Source organism: Hypanus sabinus, chromosome 5 (genome assembly GCF_030144855.1).
Source record: "Hypanus sabinus isolate sHypSab1 chromosome 5, sHypSab1.hap1, whole genome shotgun sequence".
NCBI lineage: Eukaryota > Metazoa > Chordata > Chondrichthyes > Myliobatiformes > Dasyatidae > Hypanus > Hypanus sabinus.
In genome coordinates this window covers 17,967,967-17,989,078 of record NC_082710.1, presented here as the reverse complement: position 1 = coordinate 17,989,078, position 21,112 = coordinate 17,967,967, and the positions used below count along the sequence as shown (strand labels likewise).

At 40.7% G+C, this 21,112-nt stretch overlaps 1 protein-coding gene across 1 annotated transcript in view; it reads left to right on the top strand.

The window, feature by feature from the left end:
- LOC132393961 (solute carrier organic anion transporter family member 3A1-like) overlaps window positions 1–17,349 on the top strand; it is a 293,808-nt gene extending 276,459 nt beyond the window's left edge. The window contains exons 9-10 of the mRNA XM_059969457.1: window positions 3,086–3,150; window positions 15,413–17,349. Of these exons, the coding sequence (XP_059825440.1) occupies window positions 3,086–3,150; window positions 15,413–15,795 (448 nt within the window). The 3' untranslated portion in view covers window positions 15,796–17,349. The remainder of the gene's footprint in view (window positions 1–3,085; window positions 3,151–15,412) is intronic.
- The last annotated feature ends 3,763 nt before the right edge of the window (window positions 17,350–21,112 follow it).

Sequence of the window (21,112 nt, the reverse complement as noted above, 5' to 3'; positions counted from 1 at the left end):
GGGGCGGCAGTCATAGGGCAGAGAGAATGTAGAATTGAAGGGGAGAGGATAGGAGAGCAGAGGGTAGAGAACATGTGACTGAGGGAGAGCATACAGAAAAACACACAACTATCACATCAAGCTGCTCTAGTCAAACTACAAACCACACGGACAGCATCTAATATATCTTACACCACGTAAGTCACGACAGTGCTGTCGATGAGTCTGGACAAAGCCGACGTGGTAGAAACTTTGTGTGAGTTAATTCAAATCAGCTTACTTTTGGTGCTGATTCGTAGGCTGAGTAATTGTTTAAGGATAAGATGCAGGAAAATTTTTTGTCGCTGCAAGGGATAACCCTCAATTTTCACTTGATGCGTTCCCACCTTATTTGTCCCTCGACTCTGTTGAGGAAATGCCGTCACCTTAACTTTGCATACTGTTAGAACATGTTACGCCAAACTTTTAACCTACTCTAAGATTAATCTAACCCTTCCCTGCCACATGGCCCTACATTTTTCCTTCATCCAAGTGCTATCTAAGAGTCTCTTAATTGCCCCTAAGGTATCTACCTCTACCAACACCCCTGACACTGAGTTTAATGCACCCAGCATTCTCTGTGTAAAAAAAAAACCTAACTCTGACATCACCCATATACTGCCCTCCAGTCATCTTAAAAATATGCACCCCCATATTGGCCATTTGCACTTGGGAAAATGCACTTCATTGATGCCTCTCATCATCTTATACACCTCTATCAAGTGCCCTCCAATATTCCTTTGCTCCAGAGAGAAAATTCCTAACTTGCTCAACCTATCCACGTAAGACAAGCTCTCTGATCCAGGCATGTTACTGGTAAATCTCCCCAGCATCCTCTCTAATGCTTCCACATCCTTCCTATAATGTCTAAGCATTAGGTTCTGCTGATTTCGGCATGGGTGTTCCACTTGGCCGAATAGTCTATGCAAATAGGGAAGAACTAACAAAAAACACCTCACAAAATTGCAAAGCTTAAGCAATATAAAACTGTAAACATCATTTCCATACTGAGTGCAGCAGTCCTGATATCAGCCGCTTGCAGAATTCAGCTACTAGACATCACAGGAAGCAAACCACAAGCTGGCCATTGGTTCTTGAAAGGACTATACTTCCCTGAGCCCGCTTCCTTTAAGAACTTCAACCCATTCTGCAGACGCTGGAAATCTTGACCAACACATGCAAAATGCCAAAGGAACTCTGTCTATCGTGAACACAAGATACCCTGCAGCTGTTGGGAACCCAGCGCAAAATACTGGAGGAGCTCAGCAGGCCAGGTAGAATCTATGGAAAAGAGTCAACTGTCAACGTCTCAGGCTGAGATCCTTCATCAGGACTGCCCAAAACGTTAACTGACTATACTTCTCCATAGATGCTCTCTGGCCCAGTCCCACACTCACCTTCTTCACGGATCTTCAAAGTAAGCCTGAAGAAACAAAATTCATCCTTGTGAAAGCCAGATCACAGCTTCTTGAATCCATGAGTGAGTTCAGCAGTTTTAGATCATAATGACTGTTCCTGTATTTTCTCAGGCCGTAACTGCCATTAATGATTCCCCTGATAATCTCTCTTGGATCCAGCTTTACTTTCTATTTCCATGAGCCTAACCACGTCACCTCTTGCTGTTTAAATGCCTCCCAGTGAGGAGCTTCCTTCTCAACACTTTTTGCCCTCTCCCTTTCCCTGCCTTTCTACTTTCTCTTTCATTCTGAGTACAATCGTGGCCTGGCTGCATCATATCCTGGAATGGAAGCACCAATGCCTAAGAATGGAAAAGTTACAGGAGGTAGTGGATACACTACAATCTGTCACAGGCATAGCCGTCCCTCTCACTGAGCGCTGCCACAGGAAAGCAGCATCAGTCATCAAGAGTCCCCATCATCCAGGCCACGCTCTCTTCTCACTTCTACCATTAAACAGGAGGTACAGGAACCCTAGGTCCCACACCACCAGGTTTAGGAATAGTTACTACCCTACACTCACCAGGCTCCTGTACCAGCTTGGATTACTTCACTCACCTCAACACTGAATGGTTCCACAACCTATAGACTGAATGTAAAGGATTTTATAACTCAGATTCTCAGTATTACTTATTTACTTTTTTATTATTTGCCTGCTTTATTTTGTCTTTGCAGATTGGTTGTTTTTCAGTCTTTGTTATGTATAGTTTTTCATCATTTCCTATTGTATTTATTTTCCTGTGAACGCCTGGGAGAAAATGAGTCGTGTATGGTGACTCATTTGATAACAAATTTACTTTGAACTGTGTACGTGGATTTAAAAAGTACAGTGGGACTGGTCTGCTTACTGAATCATTACCATGGAGATTGACAGTCAGCAAGGATCCCAGGACCCTGCTGGCTAAAAGTTGGTGCACCATTATTAGAGTTTTCAGTTCTAATAGACGCCTGTTACATTGAAACGGCTACTAAAATAAAAACAGATGAGTTTTGGATAAGCACATTCAGTGACTGTATATTAATGTCCCACAACTTTATTTCAACAAGCAACACAGAGAACTTTTAAACAATTGAATGAGTTTTCTCAGCTACTGTGTATTCTCATCTGCAGTGCCACTAGGTCCTCCTATAACACCCAGCTGATTTTTCAACAGCAATCTGCTATGTAAGTTGTTACTTTGAGTTGACATTTGCTTGAAACAGGTGATTAAGCAGAATGCCTACAGATCTCGGAAAAGGCAAGATGCACAAAGATTATTATGAGCAGTAGCATTGTGGTTACTGGTATGAAGTTGTTACAGTACAAGTGACCCAGGTTCAGTTCTGCCACTGTCTGTAAGGAATTTGTACATTCTTCCCATGACCATGTGGGTTTCCTCTGGGTGCTCTGATTACCTCCCACATTCCAAAGACGTCTGAGTTAATTGGGCTCTTGGCCTGACTCTGTGCTGTATCTGTAGCAGATAAATTTGTTCAATGAGGCTGAATATCTTTTAGACCAGGAAACTCTACCTCACTGCCATGTGAGTGTAGGTTTTAAATGGAGATAAAATTGACACTAGAAGATAGCTCGTCTGGAAGATATTCATTGGTCTTTGCTTGTTTCACAGATCCGTAAACCCTGAATACAAATCATATGCTCTTGGTGTCCAATTTCTTATGCTTAGATTACTTGGTGAGTATTTCTGATCAATTATTCAATAATTTAATGTTATATTTTAGTTCCTCCTATTCATCTGAAGTTTGTCAGAAGTTTGCTGAAATGTTCTTTGTGATTCATGAAAATTTAATGCTTCTGAGCAAACGAAACAACACTCTAGTTGGATAAATAAATAAAGCAAAATAATTTGCTGAAGAGACTGGCCAATAAATTGAGTAAGGTTGCAGAGCTGCAAAAAAAGTGACCATATTCACAATAATGCCATTTTACAAACGTTTTCACCACAAGAAGAAAAGGAAAGGCAATTAAAGCTTCACTTTTTTTGAGGAATTAAAAACTCCTCAAAAGTTTTGTCGTATGACATAGGCAATCATGGTCTTGACCATGATTGTCCTTGGCAATTTTTGTACAGAAGTGGTTTGCCATTGCCTTCTTCTGGGCAGTGCCTTTACAAGATGGGTGACCCCAGCCATTATCAATACTGTTTAGAGAATGTCTGCATGGTGTCAGTGGTCGCATAACCAGGACTTGTGATGTGCACCAGCTGCTCATCCGACCATGAACTAGCTGCTCCCATGGCTTCACATGACCCTGATCAGGGGCTCAACGGGTGCTACACCTTACCCAAGGGTGACCTGCAGGCTAGCAGAGGAAGGAGCAACTTACGTACTGACATATCTCCATCGAGCCACCCAGGGGAGCAAATGTGAACAGTGTACATTTAGCATGCATTGATAAGTGAAGCAAACATGAATCTATAAAGGTAACTTGAGAGAGATTTTGTTAAAGTAAAAGGGAAGGTTGTCATGGTCCTGATTGTTTATTCCCTAGCTTGCTCCTAATTTTCTTTGATTATGCCATGGTCCCGATCATTAATTTCCCAATTGCTTCCTATTCTCTTTGATGATGGCACACCTGGTTTCCATCAAGAACTCAGTATAAGAACCCTGACGTCACAACCACTGGTCACCAGTTCGTTGGTCTTTTTTCTTGTGAATAAATTACGTTTCCTGATCGCTTAGAACCGTTTGTTCTAAGTTTAGTTCCAGTTTCTAGGTTTATCTATGAGACTCCATCTCTCTAAGTCAAGGCTCTGTGTCAAGGCCGTATGTCAAGTCAAGGCTTCGTGTCAAGTCTCCATATCAGGACTCTGTGTCAAGATCCCTCCGGTTTGCTGTTGGGCGTTTACACCCGTGTAAGCATCCAAACTCAATCTCTGTGCCTGTGTCCTGCACTTGGGTTCACTTCAATCACTCATTGTAACAAGGAGAGATGAGGGAAAACAGTTGCTGTGATATAAATAGTCTTACTTTGCATAATTGAATAGGTTTTACATACTGGTTTCATGATTAAGACTTGAAGGTAATAGAACAAAAGAAGCTGTTGCCAAATAGATAGAAAATTGGATAAACAGAATGTGGTGGTGAAAGTTTTTAAACTGGAGGAATAGAGTTCCTTTGGTGTGGACAAGTACCAGTTTCTGGTAAATGTGGAGCCATAACAAACAGTGAAGAGAAATAATAATCAGTTTCATGGAAATATGGGCTGGAAATATCAATATGGATAGGGATCTATGGGATCCACATAGCTCATTGAAAGGGCAGGAGAGTGGAATTGCTCCTACACAGAGACAGGACAGACCTCACAAGGCAAATAGCCCCCTTTCCTGCTCAAAGGTACAAAAAAATGTTCATTTATTATCAAAGTGTACAACTCTGAAATTCTTCTTCTCCAGATAGCCACGAAACCAAGGGGGAAAAAACGGCAGCACGATTATCAGCCCGATACTCACACCCCTCCTGCAGTGTTCCACTCTCATCATTCCCAACATCCTTTGCTCCTGCCTGATGTACAAGCTCCCTCCCTGCTCCACGTTGACAAATATAAGACTGTAGGAAAGTCTTAGGCACCCTAGTGGTACAGTATACATGTGCCTAAGATTTTTGCACAGTTCTGTACCTTCCAATCCTTCAGCTTGAAACATTCCCAAATTACACATGGTCATTGAAATCTTTACTGCTTTCTTTAATTTCTTGTCTATTTTTGTACTCCTTTCAGTAATTCTAATCTTCTTCTTCACCTCCACCCCTGCTGTAACCTTTCTCCATTTCTCTCAGTAAAAGGATTAGAAATTGAATTAGGGCCTTGCACTTAAGGCTTTGCATTCAGCTAAGCTTAAGTGAAGACATGTATTTCTGTTGGCAACCTCCAGCCATCGCAATGATTAAAAAAAAACTCTTATCAGATCGGTATGTTCTGAGGCACTGCAAAATAAAAGCAACAGACACCTGATTAGCATATTGAGGAGGCCTACTTCCTTTTCATAGGGCTCCTAAATCTTGCTTAGTCCATTTTCACTGCAAGCACATCACAGCCACCATCGGATGCAGGAAATACCTTTGTTTCATACTTGTAGGTAACTAAAGGGAGTCCAAGTTTCCTATCAAGATATACAAGTCCCAAAGTGGTCTTCAGATAAAATGTAGTAATGAGAGGGGCATTATGTATGCATATCTTATATCATTCAGTTGTGATTGACATTGTGCCCTATTTTCATATGATATATGTATTTGATATTTCTGTCTAAAGGCAAAATGTAGAGCTGTTTATAAGATTGGACAGCAGATGAGAGTGTTTCCTGCAGTATAGGTCATGGGCACTGGAACTGCAGAGATGAGGCACTTAAACCCAGCTTATCTGCCTTCCACATCTCTGAGAAGCTGCAGTTGCAGCACATCAAATCTAAACAAAAAGTTCTCTTTGTGAAGAAGTGACCAACAATCAAAGCCGTTCCTCTGAACAGGAAGCTGCGAAGATTCAATAAAATGGAATGGTTCGGGCTGACTTATCTTCAAAGAAAAAGTAATAGAGGAATCATATGATCATCAGTAAGACATACATGAATTTGAAAAATGACATACTCTCAGACACTACTTTTCATATCTCTTTCAGGATGTTGGAAAGTGCTTTTCAGCTGACTAATTGTTTTTTGATGTTTATCTACATAAGAGGAAACAAGGTTAATTTTCATTTTGAGGATAACTAAAGCACAAAAATATGATTATTAGGGCCGATAAAACTAAAGATAGCCATGACAAATATTAAATGTACAGGGCCGGGGTGAAGAAGATTAGAATTTCTGAAAGGAATACGAAACTGACAAGAAATTAAAGGAAATTTCAATGAGATTTCAATGAATGTATGCAATTTGGGACTGTTCTGAACTGAAGGAATGGCAGGTACAGAACTCTGCAGAAATCTTACGCACATGTATACTGTACCATTACGGTGCCTAAGTCTTTCCTACAGTGTTATATTTGTCAACGTGGAGCAGAGAGGGAGCTTGTACATTAGGCAGAAGCAAAGGATGTTGGGAATGCTGAGGGTGGAGTGCTGTGGGAGAGGTGGCAGAGAAGGAGTGCCGGGGCAGTGGGGGGGAGTGCCCAGGGTGCAGGCACACCCAGTCCTGAGACATCAGGCTAGGTCATTTGAATCTCAACAATTGGTTTATTGATCATTACAGAACGTCTCTCCCCTCTCCCTTCCCTTTTTCCCAACTGTGATCCCCCTCTCCCTGCCCCTTCCCACTCTCAGTCCACAATAGAGACCCATATCAGAATCAGGTTTATCATCGTTCACATGTGTTGTGAAATTTGTTTTTATTTTTTGGCATCAGTACAGTGCAAAACTTAAAATTACTACAGTACTGTGCAAAAGTCTTAGGCAACTAAGCTATATACTGTATATATACAAGGGATGATTGATAAGTTCATGGCCTAAGATAGACGGAGTCAATTTTGGAAAACCTAGCACATTTATTTTTCAACGTAGATCCCTCCTACATTTACACACTTAGTCCAGCGGTCGTGGAGCATACGGATCTTGGACCTCCAGAAAGTGTCCACAGCAGGGGTGATTGATAAGTTTGTGGCCTAAGGTGGAAGGAGATGAGTTATACAGCTCTCGTTACATGCACATGCAATTCAACTCTTTGAGTGATTATCCAGAAAGTTTGAAGATAATAACTCATCAGAGGTGATTGATAAGTTTGTGGCCTAAGGTAGAAGGAGATGAGTTATTAACTTCATAATCACTCAAAGAGTTGAACTGCATGTGCATGTAACGAGAACTGTATAACTCATCTCCTTCTACGGACTTATCAATCACCCCTGCTGTGGACACTTTCTGGAGGTCCAAGATCCGTATGCTCCACGAACGCTGGACTAAGTGTGTAAATGTAGGAGGGGACTATGTTGAAAAATAGATGTGCTAGGTTTTCTAAAATTCACTCCTTCTACCTTAGACCACGAAGTTATGAATCACCCCTCGTTCGTGCCTAAAACTTTTGCACAATACTGTGTAATAAACATTTAAATTTTCTGACAATTTTTTATACTGGCAAAAATGAAACTGTAAGTTAAGTTAGGGTACCACAATAGCAAAATGGTTAGCATTTCAGTGCCGGTGACCTGAGTTCAATTCCCATCAGTGTGTGTAAGGGATTCATACGTTCTCCCCATGACTGTATGGGTTTCATCCAGCAGCTCTGGGTTCCTACCACATTCCAAAGGAGTACAGGCTTGGGTTAGTAAATTGTGTGCAGCCTTGACACAGCTACACAGTTTTGCAAAAACGACCCAATTTACGCCCTGTCCACTAAAATTAAGTAAATCCTCCCAATCAAAGCCAAAATATTGTGAATAGCACTTAATTGTGACCTGCGCAATGTGTTTGTGATCTCAAGAGCTAAAGCTCGGTTTGGATTCCACCCCAACACTGGAATCAGCAGACATCCAAAGGCAGAGAAAAGCTGATTATAAACGAAGGAATGGGAATAGCTCGATTGAGATTAAAACAGAATATTGTATGACAATACCTGTGGAAGACAGAGCTGAATTTTAATTGAAAAGACCATCAGTGCCTTAAGTTATAGGGTGGCGTGGTAGTGACATGACGAACATGACATTTTACGGCACGAGCCATCGAGATTCAATTCCTGCCGCTGTCTCTATGTTTGTACGTTCTCCCTGTGACCGCGTGAGTTTCCTCCGGTTGCTCTGGTTTCCTCCCACATCCGAAAGGTGTAAGGGTTAGGGTTAATAAGCTGTGGCCATGTTACATTGCTTCTGGAAACATGGCAGCTCTTACAGGGTGTCCCTCCAGCACATTCTGTTTGGTCATCGACACAAGAAATGCAATTCACTCTATGTTTTAATGTACATTTGACAAAGCTAACTTCAAAGAAAAAGATCTTAATCCTTGAAGTCCATCACGACAGCCCCAAGATATCACTGAAAAAGTATTTGAACCAACAATCTTAAGCCACTTGATTAAAAACTTCCCTTCTGACAACATAAATCGAGCTGTTTTCTGTCAATTATTCTGGATTCAGCTCCACCTAACATCTCTTCCACAAAGTAGTGGCAGCAATCAGTGATAGCAGGATCTTCATGATATCTTCATAAAGGCTGGGCTATGCTTCTGTCACATAGAGTCATGAGGGTCCAGGTCACTGGGGTCAAAGTCTGGATGTTGAGGCCCTAAGGCCAAGCCTGTGATTGGCCATTCCTGGGGTCCTAGGCGAAGTCCAAAGCTGGAGGCCTGATGGCTGTGAGTCTGAGGTTAGGGCCTTGGGTCAGGAGGTCTGAAGGCAGCCTTCCTGGGGTTGGAGGTCTGACTGCTTGTGTGAGTGGGTGGATAGTTGGGAGGGTGGGCAAGGGCCTTCTTTTGTTTTGTTGTTCTTGCTGCTTGTATAATTCTGCTGAACATCGTGGACATGCTATGTTGGCGCCAGAATACATGGCCACTTTGCAAACTGCCCCCAGCACATCCTTAGGTTGTGTTGGTTTTTAGTGCAAATGACACATTTCCCTGTGTGTTTTCATGTACATGATAAATAAATCTGAATCTGAATTAACAAATTTGATGTGAACAAGCCACAATGTGTCCCCTGACTTTAACTTCAACATCATAATCCAGTCTCCCACCATCAAAACACAAGAAGTCACAGTTAACCAATCACATTCTTGAATGTTTCACTTGTCATGGAGTCTACTGCTTTTCAAAAGCAAATTGCAAGGTTTCTGTGACCTTTGTGTACAAACACACTTCATATTTTTACTCTTGAATGGCTGAAGTTTGTGGCTTTCTCACTCTGCTTTCCCCTTCAGAGGAATAGACTGTCAGTAGACACTCTATCAACTCTCTTATTATTTTAAGTATCTTTGTTAGGTTTCTCTTCAACTGTAATAAAACACATGGAAATGTGTGTTTCTTTTTCTGTCTGTTTCATGATCTGCCTCAGAATCTTCTCCATTGCACCTCATATTATCTTTCCAATTAAGATTGGGGCAGTTAAGAAACTCTTAACTGTAAAGTACAGGGGTGATGTCAGAGCTGGGTTTGTTTTTAATACCGAGTGGTAAGTGGTAAGAACGCACTACCAGGATGGTGATAGAGGTAGATGCATTAAGAAACTCTGAGATAGATACAAGGGCGATAGTAAAATGGAAGGCTACGTAGGATTAGAAGGGTTAGATTGATTTTAGAGTAGGTAAAAAGGTCAGTGCAACATGATGGATTGTTCTGTGTTCAAAATTCTTTGAAATGTCAGGTTAAAACTATTAATAAAACCCTTTCCTATTGATTGTTTCCACTATACTGGGGTAGCAACCCCACACATTAGCTTAAAAGCTGGATCTTCTAGTTGTAAATTTGAACTAACCAAACTAACGATCCAGGAGCAGAGGGTGACACATATCTGGCGATGAAATCCAGCAATTATTCAGACAGACCCAGATGCATACTGCCTAATACTTCCTAGCATCAATGGCTTTGTAAAATTGAAAAGGCTGTGATATTAATGTCTGTCAGTTTTAGATGCATTTGCACTTTATTATGTTTAAAGTCATTACAGTTGCAGCGACCCTAATCTAATGCTAGGACTTCAATGCAAGGAGAATCAAGCAGTTTTATGTATTTACCATTAAATGCATCCCAGCTACCTAATCAAATATAAACAAGGCAAAACAATTGGACAAATTTGAAAACTATTAATATGACTAATATATAGCCCTGCCTTTTAAATATTCAGCAAAACCCCAAGGGGGTCACCATCAGAACAAGTTAAATTGTACTTTAACTTCACGTAATCTTATTAGTTCCACTCTGCTCCTATGCTAAATGAATGAGGATGAAATTGGTATTTTTAAACGGTTTATATTAAATTCCATGATCCTTATTTTTATAACCGACTATGTTTATGTACTGAGAGCAGTGGAGTGCTGTTATCTAGAGAATAAGCTCAGAGTTCCTTGAAAATTGCTACCCGACTAGTTCACAAAGCCCTTAAATCTCAATGTGCTAGCTAAACTGTTACAGCCTCTAGTGTGTGCTGAGGTAGATTACCTCAATTAGGACAACAGTTAGCTTGTTATGGCTGACTTCAGCACTGGAACATTGGGATATTGGGTAGGCATAAAAAGCCAGTGACTCCCAACAGCCAGACAATGATTCCTTTTGGACAGATTGACTGAGAGCAAGGCCTGGTAGATGTCCATAACACACTAAAATCCATTTTGTTGTACCCAGGAACGGGTGAAAGTGTTTTGCCTTCAATCTCTATTTTATAACAAAAGGACAAGGTTAATAAAATAAAATTACAATTCCATCCTACCCTTATACTGAGGTGAAAACAGAAACTGCAAGGCACAGAAGGAGCTTGTTCATCCCATTGAGTCCAATCCCAGAAAGCCTGTAGTAATTCATCCATAGACAACACTTGAAGTACATCACCCACAAACTACTGTATGTTAACCAGCCAGAGGCAAACATATCTCTGGGTGTTTTAGACACACTATAGAAAATCAAAAATTAGGCTGGCATTCTCTCTGCTCTTCTGAAGGGCAGCAACATTTCCAGAACTTTTACCACTGGCCAGCAAGATTGAGCCAACCTTTACACTGACATCAAAACTAAAGGGATAAAATAAGCCAGAAATGAATATCCCTTTCATGTGGGATTATACTGTATCCACTGGTCTCACCAGACTCGAGCACGGGACAATTGAATGCGATTCCAAGCAGCACTGTTACAGGATAGTAGCATCCACCATCAAAGACCCATGCTCTTTCCTCAATGTCACCATCAAGAGGAGGTACAGGAGCGTGAGATCCCACACCACCAGGTTCAGGAACAGTTATTACCCCTCAAACATCAGGCTCCTGAACTAACTTGGACAATTTCACTCACCCCAGCACCAAGTGATTCCACACCCTGTGGATTCACCTTTCAAAGACTCTGTAAGTCATGTTCCCAATAATATTGCTTGTTTGCTTGTTTTTTTTTCTTTTTTTCGTATGTGCATGTTATGTTGTCTTTTGCATAATTTTTGTCCATCTTTGTGTGCAGCTTTTCATTGATTTTGTTGTGTTTCTTCTGATTTCCTGCAAATGCCCACAAGAAGATGAATCTCAGGGCAGTATATCGTGCCATATACTTATTTTGATAATAAATTTACTTTAAAATTTGAACAAAATTAGCATGGGGTGGACAACTTAAGCACTTTTTAGCTATCCCTTACAACATGTAAATTTCATGCTAATGGTTACTACATTGATTTCATATCACTCTCTGACATCTCCTCAGCAAGAGAGCAAGTAATTTTTTTAAAAAGGATTGCTTAATGTCAATTTCATGGTACACAGAATATACAATTTCCAGCAAATACTGTATGTATGGTGGTCCTAACTCTTCACTGATTTTCTAGCAAAAAGGCAGAATCATTTTCATTGTATTAAATCTGAATTGCTGTCAGAAAACATTAACTTTCAATTAATTTGATACCATCAGGAAATATCGAATTGCGACTTCATGGTCTGGTTGGTCTGAGAGTAACAGTCTATGCTTCCTTGAAACATGCATCAATTTGCAAATTCTAATTTTTACTCTGAATGAATATGTATGTTTATTAATGTATTAAATAATTAAACACTTCATTTGTCATTGTTTCACATTAACATGCCCAATGTTCCTCTTTGTGTCAAAAGGAAGATAGCCTCAGAAAATGGCGGGGTTTGCTAATTATACACTCAGTGGCCGCTTTATTAGGTACCCCTGTACATCTGCTCGTTAATGGAAATATCTAATCAGCCATTCAAGTGGCAGTATCTCAATGCATAAAAGCATGCCAACATGGTCAAGAATTTCAGTTGTAGTTCAAGCCAAACATCAGAATGGGAAAGAAATGCAATTTTAGTGACTTTGACCATGGAATGGTTGTTGGTACCAGACAGGGTGGTTTGAGTATCTCAGAAACAGCTGATCTCCTGGGATTTTCACACATAACAGCCTGTAGAGTTTAGAGAGAATGGTGCAAAATCAAAAAAAAAATCCATTGAGTGGCAGCTCTATGGGTGAAAATGCCTTGTTAATAAGAGAGGTCAGAGGAGAAGGACAAGATGACAACAGTAACTCAAACAGCCATGAATTACAACAGTGATGTGCAGAAGAGCATCTCTGAGTGCACAATACGTAAAACTTTCTACTGCAGCAGAAGAACATACAGGAGGTACCTAATAAAGTGGCACTGAGTGTATGCTGTTAATGAACTTTTTTATGAACTTTTTTATTTGCTACTTGAACTCTTTTCCATGTAACTTTTTCCTGTCGCCTTCATATTTTGTTGGATTACCATATCAATTCATTTGCAGGATTTATTGACATGCTTAGGTTAAAGGTGTTTTACTGTAAAAAGGCCTGTTTGGGATACAATTTGTCAAATGAGTTCAGAAAAGCTTCCTTCATCATTACGCAGAAGTCCCAACTAGAGAGAGTGCTATACTAAGGCAGTCTCCAAGTTAGGAGCTCTTCTCCAGGCAACATTCACTTAGACTATTTTTATGCTAGGAGTATATATAGAAAAGGCCATTTTGTGGGAAGTAATGGTTTATATTCTAAATCCTGGGGGGGAAGAGGTTTCCAAGATTTAATTTGTGTTTTTTTTACCCCAATGGATGAATACACTATGCAAATTGAAACTTCTCCATTGTATTTAATCTAATTACTTGTCGATGTTCTATACTTAAAGCAAATTGAAAATTTTCAATTATAACAGTAATTTTTCGTGTATCTTACAATGTAGTCCCACCAATGAATGTTTCTCTTGCAAACGTATGAAAATTATGATCCCAACATTGAAGGCAAAACACAAAGGGAAGCATAGTTGCATTGGGTTAGCACCATGCTTTACAATTCAGGCAACTCAGGTTCAAGTCCCACCACTGCCAGTTAAGAGTTTGTACATTCTCCCCAGGACAGCATTGGTTTATTCCAGGTGCTCTGGTTTCCTCTCACAGTCTAAAGACATACCAGTAGGTAGTTTAGTTGGTTATCATAATTTGTTTTGTGATTAGGCTAGGATTAAATCAGGGCAATACTAGGTGCCGTGTCTTGAAGGGCAGGAAAGGCCTCTTTCATGTTGTTATCTCTAAATAAATAAATGTTACATTGAAACGTCTGTTCTTTATTCCATAAAGATGCTTGGTGACTGGGGAGGGCTTGTTCAGGAGTTGGAATTAATAAGTTACTCTCTTTAGCATGCTGCATAGCTCACAAATTTACCCTAATATTCCAAACAATGGCCATAGCAACTGAACTTTCTGCCATCCTTAATCATGGGCTTATCTGTGATGTGTAATATGAAGGAGAGTACATGAAAATTGGAGCTGAAATGAAAATGTGTTTCAAAATTAAAATTACTCTGAGGAAAATATTAGATATCGACAGGCTACTGGAAGAAAGACCGGGTTAATATTAGATTGGAACTCTTCGTCAAGCCAGAAAGCCTACGTATCATTTCTTGAATCAGCTGAACTTTGTCTTACGTATATAAAATGAATTGTTAGCTTTGGGTAGTTGGTTTATTTTCTTGTGTACTGTGTCAGCATTTGGCCTGGGCCACAAGGTATGTGTTCATGTATTCATCGGAAATAATTTTGATAAATGTCCCATTGAGATGGAAATTACATTGAGGTAGTGATGTAAAATAGGCCAGCAACTCTCTATCATCATTTTCCACATATTGTTATCAAGTCAAAATAACCCTCAATGTATACCCCATTTTACCAAGACTATAACCAGTTGCCATCACAATTCATAGGTACTAGCAACAGTTATGTCATTTATTAACACACACAAAATACTGAAGGAATTCAGCAGGTCAAGTAGCATCTACGGAGAGAAGTAAAGACTCGATGTTTCAGGCTGACATGGTTCATCAGGGTTGGAAGCAAAGGGGAAAGGATTTGGAATAATGGGAGAAGAGGAAGGAGTACAAGCTGGAAGGTGCTAGATGAAGTCAGGCGAAGGGTGGGGAGGAGGGATTGAAATGAAGTTAGAATCTGATGCACCATCAATAACTCTGTCTGAGACATAAAGGCAAGATATCGGCTTTTATTGACTGGAAGAAGGAACAAGCAGTGGTTGACCACCATACTACATCCTGGAGACAGAGAGGCCGGGCTCAGACCTCAATCGCCTTTATACCGGGGTCTGAGGGAAGAGCCACAGGAGCAGTCAGCAGGGGGCATGGACAGACAGGTATATGTAGTTCACCACAGAATCTGGGAGGTGATAGGTGGAAAATGTAAAGGGATGAAGAAGAAGGATTATGATAGGAGAGGTGAGTGGACCATATGGTTTGTCATTTATTAAACACCATTTTTCACTTTGAAATCAGTCAAATCTAGTAGCTTGCAGAATATGATTTTACTGAAATGTACTTATTTGGGAACAAGCAAGAATTTGAGAGTATATAATTCCATGCTAAAAGTCTTTAAGTATAGTCACCCTGTGCTCTTGGTGTAGCTAATCCTCCAAACAAATGGGATCAGGCATTTACATCTGTTTTTTATAATCCTCACATTGTAGTTTCTCTAAGCTATCATCCAGTTCTATCATTCAATAAATGTATAAGTAAATTATAATAAAGCTAATGGTAGGTTTATCAATTGAATGTTCCACTTCCCGTTCCTTATATTTTCATTCACGTACTATTTACTGTAGTAACTGAGAGCAACACACACAAAATGCTGCAGGAATTCAGCAAGTCTGTCTGTTTATTCCCCTCCATAGATGCTGCCCGACCTGCTGAGATCCTCCAGCATTTCATGTGTGCTGCTCTGGATTTCCAGCATCTGCAGAATCTCTTGTGTTTACTATTTAGTAACTGGCTAATTTTTTTTTAACTTATTCTCTTTATGCTTCTCCTTTGTTTTAGGTTTCATCCCACCGCCACTCATTTTTGGAGCAGCCATTGACTCCACTTGTCTGGTGTGGTCAGAAACTTGCAATAAAAGTGGAGCATGTGCTTTATATGATAATCATTCGTACAGATATCTCTACGTCAGTATTGCCATAGGTATGAAGACTATTGCCTTTATATTGTACACAACCACTTGGCATTACATAAAGAGCCATTCCAAGACGTACGTTCAAGGAGATGAAGACTCACTGGGCCGAATGACTACTTCAGATCTCTTTGCATCAACGTTAACGTTGGATGCAGCCACAGGGGATTCAAACAAATCATCTGGAAGGACAACATTAATTTACCATTTGGGAGAGAATGAGATGTGTGAAAACATTGAGTCTGTTCTTTAACATCTCTGCGGACTGACGTCAGCATTGTGAAGATATATAGTTTTGTAGGGAAAAAAACATTTTGAAACATCTATTTTAATGTTTTTATGCATCAAGAGGATACAGTGAAAGGCAACTGGCCTTATAAAATATTTTTTTTTAGATCTTCCCCTGGTTTAAATTACAACAATAGATATTTTGTGATTCTGAATGGTTCACAGTGTAAGTGAACAAAATGGGATGTGCTAGTACGAAGAACTAGCAGATCCTAACCAGGAGCAGTATGACTCTTGTGATCAGTCACTTAACGATATGTTCTATTTAAATAGCTTTTATGCTTATTTTGCATTTTGGGCAGAGATATAACAAACGGCAGCATAAAATGCTCTCCTGTGATCTGCAAAGTATGCAAACATGAAATGTTTCAACAAGAGTAAGATCTGATTCTGGCCCTAGTTTATCCTATTTAACCCAATGCTTCAAAGCTTGAACTTCAGAATGCCTCTTGACCACAGAACCCAAATTAACAAATGATATAAACTTCTGATTATGTATTTCTTTTTTCCTCCACCGGCCAAAGTTTATCAAGCATCAGATTTAAACTCACAGCCATCATGTATATTTGCAATATTAGCATTTCATATTGCTTGTAACGCGACTGAAATGGAACGGTTTATTCTTTTTATTTTAAAGCCGATGCTCTCAATTATTCGCACTATCAGAAGCTGACCATTGTTTTGCAATATCTTGTACTGTTACGAAGGTGGTGCTGCTACGTAGCTAGAGTCATGAATACCAAACGGTGCCTCGGGTCACTTATGAAGTACATAAAACAAAGCCTGATGCTCCATGACACATCAATTATTTATTGTTAAAGCAAATTTTATTTTCTTACTGGAAATATAGAAAGAGACTAAGTAACTAGACAGAGCCTATGCCAATTGAATGAATACATACATATTGATTTACGTTAAATACATTAACAGCTTTGAGGTGTGAGCAGTAACACTGGCAAGGTAAAGCAATAGTTTTTTCTCCCCCCAGGTGCTCCCCATCCATTACCAAATGCCAAGTAAGATGGCGTCATGATGCTAAAGCTCAAAAAAATTGCTCAGCAACATCTTAAGGTTATCATCTCACATCATGATTAAAGCAAGTTACTTTATCAGCTGTGTGACATAACAGAAGATTAAAGACAGCACTGACAGAGCTGTTTCAATCTTTGCGCTTGCATGACTACACCAGCTGCCCCTCCTGTCAGAATTCACACTCATGTTGCTGATTTTGCCCTCACTATTTCTGGTGCCTGTGTGCCAACTGTAAATCGAGTTACATGGTTTGCACCCAGTATGAATCTATAACATGGTTCAGTGACCACAGTTAATTTTGCAAAGGTTGTGACAATGACAAAGCCACACCTGTATTGTTCATGCCTTCTTTAACCGAGTAAATTTTAATACCCCAACTTTTTCTACAGCAGGAATATAAAGAATATCAGTGTATATTATATTGAAACCAATTTGTTTGTATTATTTATATCATGCTTTATACCATAGAATTTTAAAAGAAAAAATGCATTTGACTTTTGTAAAATTACTAACTGATTCTGGTGTCATTTCTTTTGCATATGGTAGTACGATCACACAGGTTGAGTATGAGGTGTTGTGTATTGGTGGGTCCTCAGGATGCTGTCGAGGTAATCACATATTCTGCTGCTAATGGAGAAAGTCTGTGATAACCTTGTTCAATGGGGGGGGGGGAGGCTGATGCATGGGCAGCCTGCATACAATCCCTGACGGATGGGGATCAGGGTCCAGTATGCAAGAAGACTGTGGGCATTTCACTGCTGCAGCCTTTCTCCTCCCTCACTGCCGTTGTGATGTGTCATCATCTTCCGCCACCTGCACCATTGAGGTCTCGGTTGGATCACTCTTTTTCTAGAACTGCCCCCTTGCCCTTACCGCTGTGGGTGACCCTAAGCTCCAGGCGGCATTGCTCTTGGAATCCCAGGAACTCACGAGCAAGGGGCCGATCCTCAGAGAAAGGATTACATACACTTTGCAGTGACTGAGTTTTTAACTCTCGAAACCAGGGCTGCTGTCAGAAGTCGAAATCCAGAGCATCTCGAATGGAGACCAAGCCTGCTTGCAACTCTGAATTCCCATTTTAATGGGAGACACGGTGGGGGGGACAGGGGGACGCTAGGCTGCATGTGAAATCCTGACTGGTTGAGTTAAGATGCTGCTTCATTCACTTTAGTAGACGTTCTACTTAGAACCCCAGCCACTTGGGTTTCCAAAGACTCTGAACATCCAGCAACTAAAGAGAAGAAAACAAATTTGAATGAACAACACTTTTAGAGTTGTAAGTATCGGACCAAGACCATGGCTATTCCTCTGGGACAGGGGTTTCAAGTCCTGCCGAAGGGTTTTGGCCTGAAACGTTGACTGTACTCTTTCCCTGGACGCTGCCTGGCCTGCTGAATCCCTCCAGCATTTTGTGTGTGTTGCTCACAGGTTTCAAACCCTTTTTAACGCTGTGGACCTACAGCATTAAGCAAGGGCTCCTTGGACCCGGGTTTGGAACCCCTGCTCTAAGCCCAGTATTTTATTATTTTTATTTAAAGGCAGACACTTTCAGCCCAACAAGCCCCTGCTACCCAATTACACCCATGTGGCCAATTAATGTACTAACTTGCACATCTTTGTAATGGGGGGGGGGGCAGAACACCAAAGGGAAGCCCATGTGGTCATGGGGAAAATGTATGAATTCCTTACAGACAGCAACAGGATTTAAACCTGGCATTACTCTAACTGTTACACTACCATGCAAATATATTACTTGTTTATCCCTATCTGCACACCCCAGCTCACCATCATCCCTCATCACCACTATGGCCTCCAAATCCTGAGGCAATCCATCTTCAGTCAGCAATCGAGCAGCTCCGTGGCCTGCAGTCTGGGCACTTCTCCTCTATCACCTCAACCCTCTGAGTGCTTCACACCAAGAGAAACATCGACTGTTCACTCCCCTCCACAGATGCTGCCTGAGTTGCTAAGTCCCTCCAACATCTTATGTGTGTTGTTTAAGATGTCCAGCATCTGCAAAATCGCTTGTGTTTATGACAAGTGTTTGTAGTTTGTTTTGGTCAAACGATAAACGTATTTAATCATTCTGTATGCAATTTAATCTTGGTCCTGACAGGTCTGTAGTTATCAAAGCTGCTATTCCTCTCCATGCCTTGTGGCGCATCGAGCAGCAACCTTTAGCATTTGTCTGTTTTTTACGAGGCCGGGTTGCTAGCTCAACACTCAACCAAGCATGGATGGATAGCATGCAAGGAGGCAAGTTATCAAAGTGCTATATATAAATCGGCTGTGAAATATAGCAGTAATATTCCAATTTTAGTTAAGCGTTTTGGAAGCCAGAACTCTGATTGGTGATTCGTAGGACTATGCCCCTGGCCAAGTATGGCTGCTTTGAAGTTTGATAGAAGTAGTTCTGAGTAGATTTCATCCACGATAATTTAACAAATGTTACTCAATATGCATACTTCTTATAAAGAAGGAAGGTGGAAAATGAATCAGGAATCTTTCAGAGTTTAACCATTAACTCTATTTTCATGGCAACTTTGAACTCACAGTCCATCTTGAGAATTTGTTTCAAGGTATTTACAAGCCATTTTTGCAATTAAAAATGGTGAATTTTGTTCTGTGATTTTCAGCCTGATTTAATATTTTACCATGTTCTACCAAGAGAGATTATTCATTGCAGAGTTCCTTAGAAGCGCAGAAATGATAAATGATACAAGCAAATTTATCAAGTTTCAACTTGGTTTTAAATGAAGAATGTTCCGGAAATAAAAACTTGTCAAATTTAATTTATTCTCTCGGTGGATATGCATGTACCACCGAGCAAATTGATTTAAGCTTCTGTGTAGGAAATGGCCCCAATTGTGCAGGGGGAAATGACCCAGTCCGGTGGATTGAAGAGAGCTGACCAGGAGGATAGCAGTGACTGCATCTCATCCTTTTCAAGGGGAATTAAGCTTGGACAATATATGTTGGCCTACCCAACAATGCCGTCATCCAGTAAGCAGATCTCAATTCACGTGCTATTCATCCCGAAATATGGCTGTCACTTCAGTTTCACTCCACCCTGATTGGCTTGGCATACCACAAAAATGCAGGGACTTGGGAGTCCTTGTGCAGGATTCCCTGAAGGTTAACATGCACGTTGAGTCTGTGGTAAGGAAGGAGAATACAGCAAGGTAGCATAGTAGTTGGCACAATGCCTTACAGGACAGGTGACCTGGGTTCAATTCCCGCTCACTGCGTCTAAGGAGTTTGTACGTTCTCCCCGTGCCCATTTGGGTTTTCTCCAGATGTTCTAGTTTCCTCCCACAGTCCAAAGACGTACCAATGGGTAGCCTAATTGGCCATTGTAAATTGTCCTGCAATTAGGCTAGGAATAAATCGACGGATTGCTGGGCAGCATGCCTCGAAGGGCCGGAAGGGCCTATTCTTTGCTGTATCCCAATAAATAAATCAAAAATAAAGATGTATTGTTAGCATTCATTTTCAAGAGGACTAGAATACAAAAAAACATGTAATGCTGAGCCTTTATAAGCTACTGGTCAGACTGCACATGGAGTATTGTGAGCAATTTTGGGCATCTTATTGAAGTAAAGATGGGCTTGCATTGGAAAAGTTCATGAGATTGATCCCAGGCCTAGATACAGTCGATGTTGAGACGATGTTTCCTGTAGTGGGGGAGTCCAGGACAGGAGGGTACAGCCTATCCTTCTGGCACAGAGATGAGGAAGATTTTCTTTTGCCAGAGGATGGTGAATCTGTGGAATTTAGTGCCACAGCTGTGGACACCAAGGCACTGGGTGCATTTAAGATGGAGATTGATATGTTCTTGATTGAGCAGGGCATCAAAAGTTACAGGGAGGAGGCAAGAGAATGGGATTGAGAGAAGTAATAAATCAGCCATGTTGGAATAGCGGAGTAGACTCAATGGACTGAATGGCCTAATTAAGTCTAATGATCTAAACGTGACTATCTGAATCTCAAAGGACTACATCCTAATCAACTATGGCTGGGAATAAACAGTCAATGTTTTGGGCCAGGAACTTCCATTAGGGCTCCAGTCCAGTGTGTGAAAAAGCACTAAATGAACAATAATTCTGAGAAAAACTGAAGAGACCCTGAATATGAGTTTATCAGCTGTGGAGTGAGTTTAGCGCTGAGGCAAATGAAGCCACTACGCTGGTCCAGGAGCACGACAGTTGCAGGGCAACAACTGTTGCTGAACCTGACTCCTGTATCTCTCA